At 37.9% G+C, this 16224-nt stretch overlaps 2 protein-coding genes across 2 annotated transcripts; both read right to left on the reverse strand.

Moving 5' to 3' along the window:
• Positions 1-5741: 5741 nt before the first annotated feature.
• LOC137639496 (zinc finger MYM-type protein 1-like) lies at positions 5742-6983 on the reverse strand. Its single transcript, XM_068371764.1, has one exon. It carries the CDS (start codon positions 6981-6983, stop codon positions 5742-5744), a length of 1242 nt encoding a protein of 413 aa, XP_068227865.1.
• Positions 6984-7297: 314 nt separating this feature from the next.
• On the reverse strand, positions 7298-7852 carry LOC137639497 (zinc finger MYM-type protein 5-like). Its single transcript, XM_068371765.1, has one exon. The coding sequence runs from the start codon at positions 7850-7852 to the stop codon at positions 7298-7300; it is 555 nt and encodes a 184-aa protein (XP_068227866.1).
• Between the last annotated feature and the right edge of the window lie 8372 nt (positions 7853-16224).

Here is a 16224-nt window from a genome sequence, read left to right on the forward strand (position 1 = left end):
TTTCATATACTGACTTGAATGAAAAATACAATGAAATTGACGGCGAAAGTCTTACGTAATTTACATAACAAACTTATACCTACAAGAGAGGAACTCATCTTAAGAGCTGGCTACTCACCACTTCAATGCACATATGAAAACATACATAAAATACATTAATATCCTATTTACTCTAGGCTAGACCAGCTTCGTAAGAGTACATATATGTCTGCCCACACACACACACACACACACACACACACATATATATATATATATATATATATATATATATATATATATATATATATATATATATATATGTATGTATGTATAAATATATATATATATATATATATATATATATATATATATATAGATATATATATATATATATATATATATATATATATATATATATATGTATATAGAAATATATCTATATATATATATATATATATATATATATATATATATATATATATATATATATATATACTGTATATAATAAACCAAGAGAGCAGACAGGCTTTAAAAGTAGGTATTCAACAACTGACCATATGTATATATATATATATATATATATATATATATATATATATATATATATATACATATACATAATAAGTTTAATGTATGTATATTATTATTATTATTATTATTATTATTATTATTATTATTATTAAATGCTAAGCTACAACCCTAGTTGTAAAAGCAGGATGCTATAAGCCCAGGGGCCCCAACAGGGAATATAGCCCAGTGAGGAAAGGAAACAACAAAAAAATAGAATACTTTAAGAATAGCAACAACATTAGAATAAATATTTCCTATATAAACTATAAAAACTTTAACAAAACAAGAGGAAGTGAAACGAGATAGAACAGTGTGCCCGAGTGTACCCTCAAGCAAGAGAACTCTAACCCAATACAGTGGAAGACCATGGTACAGAGGCTATGGCACTACCCAAGACTAGAGAACAATGGTTTGATTTTGGAGTGTCCTTCTCCTAGAAGAGCTGCTTACCATAGCTAAAGAGTCTCTTCTACCCTTACCAAGAGGAAAGTAGCCACTGAACAATTACATTGCAGTAGTTAACCCCTTGGGTGAAGAAGAATTGTTTGGTAATCTCAGTGATGTCAGGTGTATGAGGACAGAGGAGAATCTGTAAAGAATAGGCCAGACTATTCGGTGTCTGTGTAGGCAAAGGGAAAGAACCGTAACCAGAGAGAAGGATCCAATGTAGCATTGTCTGGCCAGTCAAAGGACCCCATAACTCTTTAGCGGTAGTATCACAACGGGCGGCTGGTGCCATGGTCAACATACTACCTATATGTGTGTATATATATATATATATATATATATATATATATATATATATATATATATATATATACAGAGAGAGAGAGAGAGAGAGAGAGAGAGAGAGAGAGAGAGAGAGAGAGAGAGAGAGAGAGAGAGTTGCTAATTGAGAGGCATTTTAAAAACCTTGATTTTTTATGACTATTGCATTATTATCAATTCTAGGAAGTCTTTTCTGTATATGAGGTTCTCATCTGTATACCTTATCATAGTTTAAAACCAAAGACAAATAATATAATTAGTAATTAAGACATTGGGCAATTGTCTTCCATAAACTAGAAATTTGACGAAATTAAAGATATAAAAGCTGTTAAAAATTTAAAGACAAAATTTTAACCAAAAACATATGATAAATATGATAAATTGAAAATAAAAACATAGTAGGCTTAGAAAATTGATAGCCCTAACTTGATCGATATTGGGAATGATTTTATAGCAAAGAATCAACATGGTTATTATGTTTTTGGTAAATTCATCAATTAGGCCTAAAGGTTTCTAATGATAGTCAATGTGTATACAGAATATTGTAATTTGTCACATAAAAATCGTCCAAAAAGTATGATTTGTGGTTGCTACAATCATCTGTCAGATGGCAGGAAATCGCATTTAAGGGCGTTTCCTCAGTGACTTCTCAAATTTTAGGCCCCCCTCCCACCCGACCCACCCAAAAAGACTCCCTTACGTTCCTGATCGATCGTGCAAATGGCACGATGTCGGCAACATGAGCAGGCCCATTGAACCCCTGTAGAGCGACTGACGACAGACGGTACGGTCAACAGAACATTGAGTGCCTGATTTGATATAAAGAGGGCTTTGAACTGAATCCAGCCGTTTTATTATTGGGTCTGGTGTTATGTTGCATTTTACATTGCTGTCATTACATCTGGTTATGTTATTTATTTCGTTAGGATATTACTTAGTAGCCTATCAATTACATCAATGTGACTTATTTCAATTTCATTATTAGGTCTGTTGTTATGTCGCATTACTTTCGCATTCTTATACCCTTTTAAGTTTTCATTTCTTTAGGATATCCATGTAGTCCTCATTGTAGACATGTCCAACCATATTTATTACCATGCTTATAACTATACAGGTAAAGAAGCGCACTTATTGAATGCTATGAATTTATTAATTAAGAAAAGTGGAGGGTCTCTCTCTCTCTCTCTCTCTCTCTCTCTCTCTCTCTCTCTCTCTCTCTCTCTCTCTCTCTCTCTCTCTCTCTCTCGATGCGTTGTGAGAACTGGCTAACGATGCCCACACTGCCTACTTACATACCTGATGGGTGACATAGGAATATAATTACCACGGGAATATTCATTCCATGTGTTATTCCATTGATTTTGGTTGCTCATTCATTCGCAAGGCTTCAAGTGACGTTGCTCCTCATTCGCCGTTAGTCACTCGACGCGTCTTTCGAATGCCTGGCTTCCAAAATTGTCTCGTGAAGATGAACGTCAAACCTTAATCTTTGCAAGATGTCCCACGTCCCGTGATGCCTAATGCTTGCGCACACATGTTGTCATGCACCCTAGGAGATTCATGGTGAACAAAGAGCTCGTATTAAATGATGGTATTGAGATCTATCATTTTTTTTAAAGTATCTGGCAACAATCACCATCGCTAGACAAAAAATCGCCAGTGAGAGTCAAGCCTACTTCAGTCAGTGTCTGCAGCGTCACTTCGGACCCTCTATTCCAATTTTATTTCTTTCATCTTTTACTTTTACTTTGATGGCTGCTTTTCCGGTCCCATACAACAGGGGAACCACTCTATCTACAGGACCTCCACTGTTGTTTTACCTTGTTCTTTTACTGTTATATCGTCACTGTCAAAAGACTCATGAAATAAAAAAAAAAAAGTCTTCAGTTTCCTCTTGAAAGCCTTATGTCTTCAATCATTAGAATGTTTCGTGGGAGCTTATAATATAGTCTCGGGGTCACATATTTAAATGCTCTGGAGCCCAAAGTGGACATAAATCTAGGTTCCAACAGTTTGAAGCCATCTGTAACTATTCTCGTGTCGACACGATTTGTTGGCTGCGCAATATGTAGCAATTCTCTTAAGTATTTTGGACGACTGGTTCTGATAACTTGGTGGGTTATTGTACATATTTTAAATTCAATTCTCACTTTAATCGGCAGCCAGTGTAAATCAATTAGTATAGGGGTGATCCTTTCTCTAGGTGGGACACCTTTTATCAGTCTTGCTCCTCTGTTTATTATGTTTTGTAATTTCTTAAGTTGCACTTTTGGTAAATTGTAGTAGATAGAGTTGCAGTAGTCAATCCTGGTAATAACAGTTTATCACAAGTTTCTTTACAGAATTTTCGTCCAGGTGCTTTTTTATAAACGCAATATTTCTTAGATGATAACCATCAGTTTTCATTACATTATTTATTTGGGCATTTGGAGACAGGTTACAGTCAAGAAATACACCTAGATCTCGAACTGTACTAGATATCGGCACCGAATCATTATTTATGTTCATTTAAATATCACCTAAGTTTCTCACGCTGTTTCTCTTGCCCACCACCATGAATTCAGCTTTGTTCTCGTTTAATTTTAGTTGTTTAAATGTCATCCATTCTCTAACACTATCAAATATTCGGTTTAGAGTTTCGGTGGTGTCACGTATATCATGTATGGAGAAGAAAAATTGTGTGTCATCTGCAAATAGTTTAAACTTTACGCCATGCCTTTGAAGCATTTTCGATACACCAATAGTATAGATGCAGAATAAGATTGGGCCAAGTACACTCCACCTCCGTTTAAGGGTTCATATGATGAATAAGAGTTTCCAATTTGTACACAGTAATTTCTACCAACTAAGTAGTCTTTTAGGTATTCGAAGGCTTGATCTTCAACGCCGATGGACCGTAGATCATTTAGTAGCAGTTCATGCACAACTGTATCAAAAGCAGCACTAAGATCGAGCAGTATTAAGATACCACATTTATTTTCATCCATCATTTCTAGCATATCATTTACAACAGAGCAGATGGCTGTCTCCATAGAGTATAGTTTTCTGTAAGCAGATTGGTTGTCAGGTAAGCTTCTATCATTTCTAAGTGGCTGATAAGTTGTTCAAGAATTACATATTCAAGCACTTTTGAGATAAATGATAGATTTGAAATAGGTCTATATGAGCTTAATGCCTGGTAGTCCAGTGCATTTTTCAGAACTGGTGTGACCAGGGCCGGATTAAGAAGTCTCCGGGCCCTTTGAGTTACGGGTAAGCAAAGCAACCCCTTCCAGCTCGGTGTGAGCCTGTTTAAGGTCTAATCAAATACATTCTGGCTATTTAGATTAAATCTAATAGGGAAAGTACACTAAGGCAACCAAAACCATTTACCAACAGCCATTATAACTATCTTGTTAAATCATGCATTTTAAAGAGAATAAGCTCAAGACAACATAGTATTACTAGATTAGGCTATCAAAGTAGTGACATCATGTACCTACTATATTCAGCATAACCACTACAGCAGTATCATTCCCTTTATATATCACTGACCATTATTGTTATCATTGCATCATGCATAAGACTATCAAATCATATAAACTCAAGAAAGTAAAGAATTGTTAGATAAAGTAATGACTTATAACCCTACACCTATTACATTCAACACAGCCACTGTTATCATTCCGTTTATATCACATTTTGCCATTAAGCCTATAATAATCAGTAAATCATTCATATCAAAAATAGAAACTCAAAGTACAATATTTCTAGATAATTAAATCTTTGCCATCTTATACCCTTCTCCTTTAACATAATAATTCCATTTTCATTAGTATTTACCATTACGCTTATCTAATTATATGTTTAAAGAAAAGAAACAGAAGAATCCTAGGTTACTAAAGCAATAGCATCATACACACCTTTGATATTTAACATAACCTCTACAGTCCCTTTTTGTGATTATCATCAAATCATGCATGTACATATATCAACTTCACAGGCACTTCTTAAATAAACTAGGTTACTAAAGCATCATACACACCTTTGGTATTCAACATAACCACTACATTCCCTTTTTGTGATTATAATTAAATCATGCATGTACATATATCAACTTCACAAGCACTTCTTAAATAAATTTCTTTCTGGATTTCATATTGGCAAAATCATCAATTATACTCTGAAAATCAATATTTCTTGTTAGATCAGACTCAATGGTCAACAAGGCTAGGTTACACAATTTGTCTTGGCTCATTGTTGAACGGAGCTGGTTTTTCACTCTTTTCAAAACAGAAAATGAACGTTCTCCTTCACAGTTAGTAGCTGGAAGTATTAGGTAAAGGCGATACACTTTGTCAACATTAGGGAAGGTTTCTGAGATACCTGCATTTCTTAAATGTTTCAAAGCAGCTGAGGGCGCACATTTTTCAGGTGGAGCTTTAAATCTGATTCATATACCCAGAAAAATGAACTATTTCTTCAACAAATGTGTCCTGAACATCTGCTGAAATGTGTTGTTGCAACTTTAATGCAGCTTCTCTCAATTCTGCATCTGGCATAGTAGTAATTTTGAACAGAAATCCAAACTTGTCATTGAGATTCTGGTAGATTTCTTTTCTTTTCACCAATTCTGTAATCAGTGAATCCAGAATGACGAAGTATGTAGCTGTCTTACATTTCTGCCTTGGTAGCAATACAATTTCATTGTCTGGCTCTTCAAAATTGCGTTTCCTCTTCCTTGACCGCTGATGATCAGCCCGGTAACTGTAGTCTTTCACCAGCAGTTTAGCTTTCTCTTCAAACATTTCAAAAGCTTCATCATTGCGAAGTGAGATTACAAATTCCACTAAGCCTGCATAGAGGTTAGCACAAGTAGCCATTTCAATTTCAGTTTTCTGAAGTGTCTTGTTCGTGGCATTTAACCGTTCCAGTATACAGTCCCAAAGCACACAGAGTAGGGCCAATTCAAAATCTTCCAATTTCGATGCTAAGCTGGCTGCTTCGCTTCTTGTAGTTGCTGTCTGGTCTTCATCCTCTGCTATTTGGATCAAAGCAGAACGTATTTCAGCAAAGCTGTCTTTCAAAGCATGTGTTGCATCATGCTGCGCTGACCACCTTGTTGTTGATAATGATTTGATGACATCTCCATGAATGGTTGACTTGAGTATACTCCACCGATGCGTTGAAGCAGAGAAAAAATTAAAGAGTGCTTGTAAAAGTCCAAAAAATGAAACTGCAGCAACACAACACTCCGCAGCACATGACCCAACAAGATTAAGAGAATGTGCTGAGCAGGGCACATATTCAGCAAGTGGGTTGATTTGCTTAATATGGGCTTGCAATCCATTACATTTACCCGACATGTTACTTGCATTGTTATAGCTCTGGCCACGGCAATCCATAATAGAGAGATCATGTTCAAGCAGAGTATCCAGTACTACATTCATCATTGTTTCTCCATCATGGCCTGAGAGAGGAATGAATTTTATAAAGCGCTCTACTGGCTTACCACTGGAGTCAACAAAGCGAACAATGAATGTCAGTTGGACTGTATGTGAAATATCTGGTGTTGAATCTACAATTATTGCAAAGTATTTTGTAGTTTTCACAGTTGCTATGATGTTATTGAGGACCTTCTTAGTCATCAGTTCAATAAATTCATTGCAAATAGTAGATGACATGTAAGATACAGTGCCTCTTCCTGCATTCCCAAGGCGTGACACATGATTTGCTAAGAATGGATCGAATTGTGCTAACAGTTTTCCGAACCAAAATCCTCATTTTCTCCACGGAAAGCAAGTCCTCTTAGAGCTAAGAATTTTACAACAGCAACAACTCTTTCTAGAACTTTTCTCCAATAAGTGCGCTCTTTTACAGTTTGATTTTCCAAATGAGAATCCAATAAGCCTTTTTTCTGTGCACGAAATACACTGGCTAAAATGCAGCTCCTGTGAGTGGTGCTGTTTTCATGTTCCTCGAAACGCTTGGAATTTTTCTAGTCATTGAACCCCTGTGTGAAGGCATTTTCTTTGGTAGAACAGTACACTTTTCCTGAGCTTTCAGAGTATACCATCCATGATCTTTTCACAGTTTCTGAATTTGCAAGCTTCCTATAAGACATAGATGACTTTAAACAACGACGATTTCCATCATCATAAATCCTTGCTGATTTCCTAAAGTCAATGTTCAGAGTTTGACTGAAGTTTTCTGCAATGAAAGCATTACGTAGAGAATCTGGGATTACATTTGGCCATGAGGCAGGATCTTTTAAGACAAATCCTGTGGATGAAATGTCCATCACATAGAGAGGAGACACAAAAGAAGTAGATGCTGGCTGCGAAATAATGGAGGGAGGGCTTCCTGTATGATCTGACGTATCTGCAGATTCAACTGTACTGGTAACATCAGAAACTGTTTTCGTGAGCATATCTGTGATCTTTCTGCAGCTTCCTACATCTTTCTTTTTCTGTTCTTCTTCTTGAATTTTCTTCTTTCTTTTCTGTGACCCACTCGCATAAGAACGTCCAGCATCACGTTCATGAGATGCCATAATGTCTGTAATCCTGGCGCAAGAATTGAAGAGACAGTGAAAGATGGAAATGGAAGGTTGTTAAAGGGAGAGGAGGCAAGGAAAAGGTGGGTGGAATATTTTGAAAGTTTGCTGAATGTTGAGGATAATAGGGAGGCAGATATAATTGCTGTTCCAGGTGTTGAGGTGCCAGTGATGGGAGATGAGAATGAGAGAGAGATTACAATAGAGGAAGTGAGGAGAGCACTAGATGAAACGAGAGTAGGAAAAGCATCTGGTATGGATGGTGTGAAAGCTGAGATGTTGAAGGAAGGGGGTGTGACTGTACTTGAATGGTTGGTGAGATTGTTTAATGTGTTTTGTGTTGTCAATGGTACCAGTAGATTGGGTTTGTGCATGTATTGTACCACTATATAAGGGTAAGGGAGATGTGCATGAGTGTTGTAACTCAAGAGGTATTAGTTTGTTGAGTGTAGTTGGAAAAGTGTATGGTAGAGTAATGATTAATAGGATTAAGGATAAAACAGAGAATGCAATCTTGGAAGTACAGGGTGGTTTTAGAAGAGGTAGGGGTTGTATGAATCAGATTTTTACAGTTAGTCAGATATGCGAGAAATATTTAGCAAAAGGTAAGGAGGTGTATGTTGCGTTTATGGATCTGGAGAAAGCATATGATAGAGTTGATAGGGAAGCAATGTGGAATGTGATGAGGTTATATGGAGTTGGTGGAAGGTTGTTGCAAGCAGTGAAAAGTTTCTACAAAGGTAGTAAAGCATGTGTTAGAATAGGAAATGAAGTGAGTGATTGGTTTCCGGTGAGAGTGGGGCTGAGACAGGGATGTGTGATGTCGCCGTGGTTGTTTGACTTGTATGTTGATGGAGTGGTGAGAGAGGTGAATGCTCGAGTGCTTGGATGAGGATTAAAACTGGTAAGCGAGAATGATCATGAATGGGAGGTAAATCAGTTGTTGTTTGCAGATGATACTGTACTGGTAGCAGACACAGAAGAGAAGCTTGACCGACTAGTGACAGAATTTGGAAGGGTGTGTGAGAGAAGGAAGTTGAGAGTTAATGTGGGTAAGAGTAAGGTTATGAGATGTACGAGAAGGGAAGGTGGTGCAAGGTTGAATGTCATGTTGAATGGAGAGTTGCTTAAGGAGGTGGATCAGTTTAAGTACTTGGGATCTGTTGTTGCAGCAAATGGTGGAGTGGAAGCAGATGTACGTCAGAGAGTGAATGAAGGTTGCAAAGTGTTGGGGGCAGTTAAGGGAGTAGTAAAAAATAGAGGGTTGGGCATGAATGTAAAGAGAGTTCTATATGAGAAAGTGATTGTACCAACTGTGATGTAAGGATCGGAGTTGTGGGGAATGAAAGTGATGGAGAGACAGAAATTGAATGCGTTTGAGATGAAGTGTCTAAGGAGTATGGCTGGTGTATCTCGAGTTGATAGGGTTAGGAACGAAGTGTTGAGGGTGAGAACGGGTGTAAGAAATGAGTTAGCGGCTAGAGTGGATATGAATGTGTTGAGGTGGTTTGGCCATGTTGAGAGAATGGAAAATGGCTGTCTGCTAAAGAAGGTGATGAATGCAAGAGTTGATGGGAGAAGTGCAAGAGGAAGGCCAAGGTTTGGGTGGATGGATGGTGTGAAGAAAGCTCTGGGTGATAGGAGGATAGATGTGAGAGAGGCAAGAGAGCGTGCTAGAAATAGGAGTGAATGGCGAGTGATTGTGGCACAGTTCCGGTAGCCCCTGCTGCTTCCTCCGGTGCCTTAGATGACCGCGGAGGTAGCAGCAGTAGGGGATTCAGCATTATGAAGCTTCATCTGTGGTGGATAATGTGGGAGGTTGGGCTGTGGCACCCTACCAGTACCAGCTGAACTCGGCTGAGTCCCTGGTTAGGCTGAAGGAACGTAGAGAGTAGAGGTCCCCTTTTTTGTTTTGTTTCATTATTGATGTCGGCTACCCCCCAAAATTGGGGGAAGTGCCTTTGGTATATGTATGATGTATTTATTTTTCCAACGTCAGGTTCACGAGATGCCATAATGAAGATGTACCACTGTCTGTAATCATGCAAATACAAATTTTTCATTACCAATTATTATTTATTTTTGAATTATTTTTTTTTCTTCTGTCAATTGGGGGGATATGGCCCTTGTAGCCCCCTTTCCTCTGGCTGCGCCTCTAAAAATTCAAAACGTTACCAGAAAGGAGTCATATACAGAACTTTTACCATAGATTAGGTTAGTGATTTGGGCTACGAATATTTTACTAATTCATCCTCCTTGATCTCCAATTTACTTAATCAGAAATCATACTGAAATTGCACGGGAAAGCTAGATTTTCTCCAAATCCAATGCTTTTCTGGACGTCATTTGCTCCCTAGATAAATTTTCAACACCCTGAAATAGAAAAATCAGTACCTAAATAGCTGTGTAAACAGTGGTAGCACTAATAGTAAAATAGCAAATTCTTAGCATTTTGCTAAGAAATTGCATGGTTTGCAACATTTTTGCACTTTGACCTCAATAACTTCTAGAGTAATAGAGATCTGTTATTGAAATGATAAAGACTTAAAGAGAGGACAAGTGCTTTTAAAACCTATCAACGGAAGTCAGTTTGCGTTGTTAAGTTTTCTTATAGTATTTTTTCCAAAAATGCGTCTTTACTGGTCCATGTGTCTTTACTGGTCAAGTAACCCTATCAGGTACCTCCCCTAACATTTAGAGGCGAAAACAAACATTTATCCATACACATCAATGTCTATCAACAACACTTCAGTTAATTTGTCACAGTACAAGTCTAGATAACGTGTAATTACTACAGAAAATTGGAGAGGAATCCTCCATACTCACCCATTAGTGGGGAAACACAACCGTTCTGATGTAAACAAAGGCGTGTTGAGTGTTGCCATCTATGGTTAGGTTTATTTATTTTTATTTTATTTTATTTCATTATTTATTTTTGTTATGATTAATTTTCAAAAATCAATTTTACTCTCCAAACACTTGAACTTTTTAGGTAGGGACCCCTTTGCACTTGCACCATGTGCGCAGTCTTGGATGAGCCCCTGAACCCCTTGGATCGCGGGGCCCCCAAATGCGCGGGGCCCTGGGCAAATGCCTAGTTTGCCTATGTGGTAATTCGGCCCTGGGTGTGACTATAGCCATTTTCTCAGATTTAGGAAACTTCCATTCATCAATGCTTGCATTTGCTATTCTCATTATTATTTCGGCTAGACTAGAAAAGTCTATCTATTCAATTACTTCAGATATTGGCATAGGATCGATCGCGCAGTTTGTTTTCTTTGCTCTCTTGATAATTCTGGTGATGCCATCTTGTGTTATGTTGTTAAATCGCATTAACTTTGTCTGTCTGCCTGGTAGCCTATATCATTAATCTGATGTTATATTTTCAATTTTGTTTCTAAAGAATACTAGAAAATTATTTACTAGTTCCTGGTCACTGTATCCATCAGGTAGCTTCTTTTCTTTTACATTTCCATTATACCATTCAGGAGACGATATAACTTATTTATGTCTGTTACTGCTTCGAAGGTCTTTCTCTTATAGTATTCACTTTTTTTCCTTCCTAGTAGGTAGTTATATTGACATGCAGCATATTGTATTCTACACAAGTACTTTCAGTTTTTAACCTATTCCACTTTCTTTCTTTACGTCTTTTTTCCCTCTTTTTTTTTTTTACCAAAGTCTCTCCATCAAACCAAAGAGATTGGTCTTTTACGGTTATAATCGTTTCCATCGTTGGGCACATGGTATTATATTCACTTTTACTCACATTATTGTAAGTGGTCATAAGACAGTTAGCCCACTTACCTCCTAACAGACGTTGGTCATCATGATCACAGGGAATGTTGATAGCATCATTTATTTTCTTTGTAACTTCTTCAATAAATACGGTAGGAGAAAAATTTGATTTATGTCTAAAGTTTATTTTCTTTACTAATGCGTGTTTCTGTAAAGGTAGACTAAACATAAGAAGTTTGTGTACTTTGGAGATGGTACATTTCTCTTCGACTTTTATATCACATACAATATTATTCATGTCATCACTTGGAACCAAGTCTAGCGTATGCCCAGTTAAAGTAGTTGTGCAGTCGACATTATTCACTAGTCGTTATGATTCTAGTAACTCACTAAATGCCAAAGCATCAGGATTTGATGCGTCATCCATCCAAAAACTCAAGTCTCCACAGATATCTAATTCGTTTTTCTCCATGATAATCATCTCAATGAGAGCACCGAATTCTTCAAACAAGATACTCGAGTTTGTTCTAGGAGGTTTATAGATTGTTACAAAGGATATTCTTCTATTTTTTTTTTTTTGGCGTAAATTTTATTTCTATATGTTCAAAGCTTGTTACACTAATTATTTTCAACGTTTTGAGATTTGAGTAACTTTTATGAATAAAGAGTCCAACATGTGTGGGGGACGTCATTTCATTGATCTTTGCCTTGTCAAAGTTATTTAGCCATATTTCAGATAATGCTAGCATATCTAAATATCTCTCGTTTATCAATTCTCGAATTTGAACAGTCTTATTACCTACAGATTGTATATTTACATAGCCACAGTTTATGACATCCCAAGTAACCATGATCAGTATTTTCCGCTAGTCTTTTCAATTCCAAGTCAAAAGCATTGCAGTCTCTAGAATTTACTGTATGGTCATTTGGTCTGTTTAACTTTGTGCAGTTTATACACTTTGACACTTCCGAATTACACTCTCTGGTGGAGTGTCTCCCTGAACATTTCCCGCAGACTTTATTTTTAGACTTGCAATCTTTTTCAAAATGTCAGTACCTCTGACAGTGGTAGCAGGTGATCATGTGGTACTTATCACGTATGTTATAGATACCCCATCATAACAAAACTTTGTCTCCATTATCATGAATAGCCCTCCGAACTTCAGGATCACATTTCAGCACATGTTGGATGCCCCCCCCCCCCCAGGCATTTTTTCTTCAGGACTACACTTATCTTATCTTCTATATTTTGGATATGGTCCAGGCAGCTATTTCTTTGAATTTAAGCATTTACTACATCATCTTCCTCATTGTATACATTGCATATCATTATTTTAGGGTTTAGGTTTCCGATTTTTCTCGTTTCAGTGTCAGCCACCAATCTCTGAATTTTGTTTGCCGCCTCTTCTCAGATCATATTGTTTGCAAAGTTTACAACAACATTTCCATTCGTAGTTGGCTTCGTGTTAAGTATAGGATTGTCTTTAAGTACTTGTTCAACCTTACGTTTTCTTTCAGTAATTTTAGTTGTTGTATTAGTTGATTTAATTATCAACAGATTTTTTTCTTTAACTTTGTCAGCAACTGTCGGTTTCTCCGGTTTTGGGTCCATCAATGTTTGAAGTGTTGCTTTAATTGATTCCATATTCATGGCAAGAATGTTAACTTTGTCATTGAGGTCAGTGATCTGGGTGGAATTTGCTGCGTCTGTGCCAAGGTCCGCAAGTTTGTTTTCCAAGTCATCTATTTTCGCATCTTGTTCGTTCAGGGCCAGATTATTCATGTTTACATCTTCCTTTAATTTTGATATTACTAAATTGTTTTGTCTAGCTTCACATATGCTGTGAGGGCATAACCAATCTAGGCTATTCCAGTCAATCTCACTGATGGCTGTCACTATATGCACACATCTCTTATGGTAGAGTCTTTTACATTCACATACTATCCATTTTTTTTCTGTTCTCCATCCATTTCATTACATTTGAAGCAGACACAGTTAGGAGCAGACATGGTGTACTGTTTCTTATCACTTAGATTTATCCATAAGACTAACTAATATCTTTTCAATGATATTCTAAGCGAGAGACACAAAGCTAAAACATGACTCAGGGCATGAATAGCAGAGCTCGACACAACACATCCACACTCTAGCACTGACAGTAAAATTATCTCACTAATTTTACTTCTTAATAGTACTGTGTGATTTTCTTGCACTTTCTCATTAGAGCTGAATGCCCTCCCCGGACCCTGGACGAGCCCTAATGGCAAAAATTCACATAAAAAATCTGTTAGGGCACATAATGAAAAGAAACTAAGAACTGAAAGAATTATGTCTTTTCAAGTAACCCTCCCCCCCCCCCCCCCGCCCCAGACAAGGATTATTTTTACAATAATTATTTTTCATAATGTGACATTTTCAATCTTGGTATCATCGAGAAGGGCAAAAGCGCACCCCGGGTTCTTGAGATCTGCAGTTGAGGGACATTTTCTAAGGCTGATACCTCTGATGCATTGTTCGATAGGATGCCTCCCCGGGCAGGGTTCCCGGGGGATTCAACTGTCTGTCGTCGGGGCTGGTTGCACCAAGTGGGAGGAGGGTTGTTTTGGGGCAGCACTTGGGAATGCCCCTTTTCGGTATTCACGGTATTGTCGTCCACCGTCAGGAATTCGGGTTTCAACTTGTCAATCGTGAAGCAGTATACCTTGGGGGCAGTCTTCAATGCATGTTGTTCCTGACGAAGACGTAGCTGCAGGTGTCCAGGCCCTTTGGTTTGAAATGCGTGGTCCTGTTGGTGAAGGTTCTCAGACACGGGGTGTATTTTCTAGTAACCTCACGAAGTCTTGCAATCGGCGTGTCTTGGTTGGTGTTGTTTGTTAGGAAGAACTCCCCAGGTACTGCCAATGTCTCGCCGTACAATTTCTCCACGGGAGAATCATCTCCGTTTGCTCTGGGGGCAGTCTTGAGGCCGAGGAAGACCCATGGTAGTTGTGTTTTCCTGTTTTCATCGGCACAGCAGGCCATGAGGGAAGCTTTCAGTGAACGGTGGACCCTCTCTACCTTGCCGTTGGCCGTGGGGTTGTATGCTGTCATGCTGTGAAGGGATGTTCCCAGTAGGCTAACCAGAGAAGCCCACAGCTCGGACAGGAACACCGGCCCGCGGTCGGTCGTGATGTCATCGGGTACTCTGAAACGGCTGATCCAACTTGACAGGAGGGCTTCTGCGCATGCATTGGTTGTGGCTTCCGTCATGGGAGGGGCTTCTGGCCACTTTGTGGATTGGTCTATGATCGTGAAGAGATACATGGCATCCCCGGACTGTGGGAGGGGTCCCACGATGTCGACGTGTATGTGCTCCAAGGGGCGCCTCGGTTGAGAGGGAATCACCGATGCCAGATTCCGTGTGACAACTGATCTTGCTGGTCTGGCACGCCATGCACGTCCTGGCCCATTCGCGTGAATACTTTTTTATGCTTTGCCACACAAAATTTTCAGTCATCAGCCGTGCCGTTGTTCGTCCGGAGGGATGCGATAGTCTGTGGATGATCTCCAACGCCTGTTTCCGCAAGGAGGCGAGTATCCAGGGACGAGGGCAACCGGTGCTGGTATCGCAGAGAAATGTTGTGCCCGTTGGGTCCAGTGGGATCTCTTCAAGGATTCTCATATTCCATAAGTAATATACTGCTCTGATATACAACAAAGATTCATTACTTGAAAAATATAAAAAAAAAAAAAATAGAAAAAGGAAATTCTCATTTTGAAATCAATGTCACAAGCAATAAGAATGTGATATACAAAATATAAACAAATACTTCTATGTAAATTCAACACTATGCTGACTGCAAATAATTCCTGAACAAAAATAGTTACAAATTTTATATTATACTGTAAATTCAAAAAGCTTTAAATTTAATAATTACTTTTTTCAAAATGGTTGATTTACATCCTAACCTTTTAGGAGTTCTGATTAAATAACCCATAATTATGCAACACTCAATTACATACAGGGAAAATTTGACCTGAGTATTTGCATGGTTTTAGCTACATTAGAGTTGGCATTTGAAATTTAATCCGGAAAATTGGTCTTTGTTGAATAAAACTAAATCACTTTCCTTGATATTACAATTGGTAGTAAAACCTACACCAACAGAGCGTAATTTTTCAAGGTAGTATGACCCCACAACCCCTATATTTCTAAATCATCCCTATCACACAAGTCTCATACTGAAATGTAACAAGAGTTTAATACCGCATTATTTACCCGATAAGGAAATGAGAGGAAGGCAGTGGAACAGGAGAATTAGTCTCATCACTGACATATAATAAAGACCTTGACTTCACACAAGCTTATACTTTAATTATAGATGTTTCTAATTCACTTCTATTGATAAAATTACCACCAAAGATCAGACTTCATAGACCTCATCAAGCATTCCCACCACAGATCGCAAAAATATAGATTTCCAATGAGGAATCAATACCTATAACACAAAGGTTGTGGTTGCTACAATCATCTGTCAGATACCAGGAAATTGCTTCTTAGAGTGTTCCCTTGTCTGAATAAAGCATGAATGGAAGGCTCCAACGTACAACAAACCTAAGAATTGCTAGCATACAATCAGAAACCTTAATT

The sequence above is a fragment of the Palaemon carinicauda genome, chromosome 4 (genome assembly GCF_036898095.1).
Source record: "Palaemon carinicauda isolate YSFRI2023 chromosome 4, ASM3689809v2, whole genome shotgun sequence".
Classification (NCBI taxonomy): domain Eukaryota; kingdom Metazoa; phylum Arthropoda; class Malacostraca; order Decapoda; family Palaemonidae; genus Palaemon; species Palaemon carinicauda.

What these genes read in the sequence shown, in the direction of transcription:
- LOC137639496 (XM_068371764.1), bottom strand. Translation starts at nt 6,983, where the DNA reads ATGTCATCTACTATTTGCAATGAATTTATTGAACTGATGACTAAGAAG.
- LOC137639497 (XM_068371765.1), bottom strand. Translation starts at nt 7,852, where the DNA reads ATGGCATCTCATGAACGTGATGCTGGACGTTCTTATGCGAGTGGGTCA.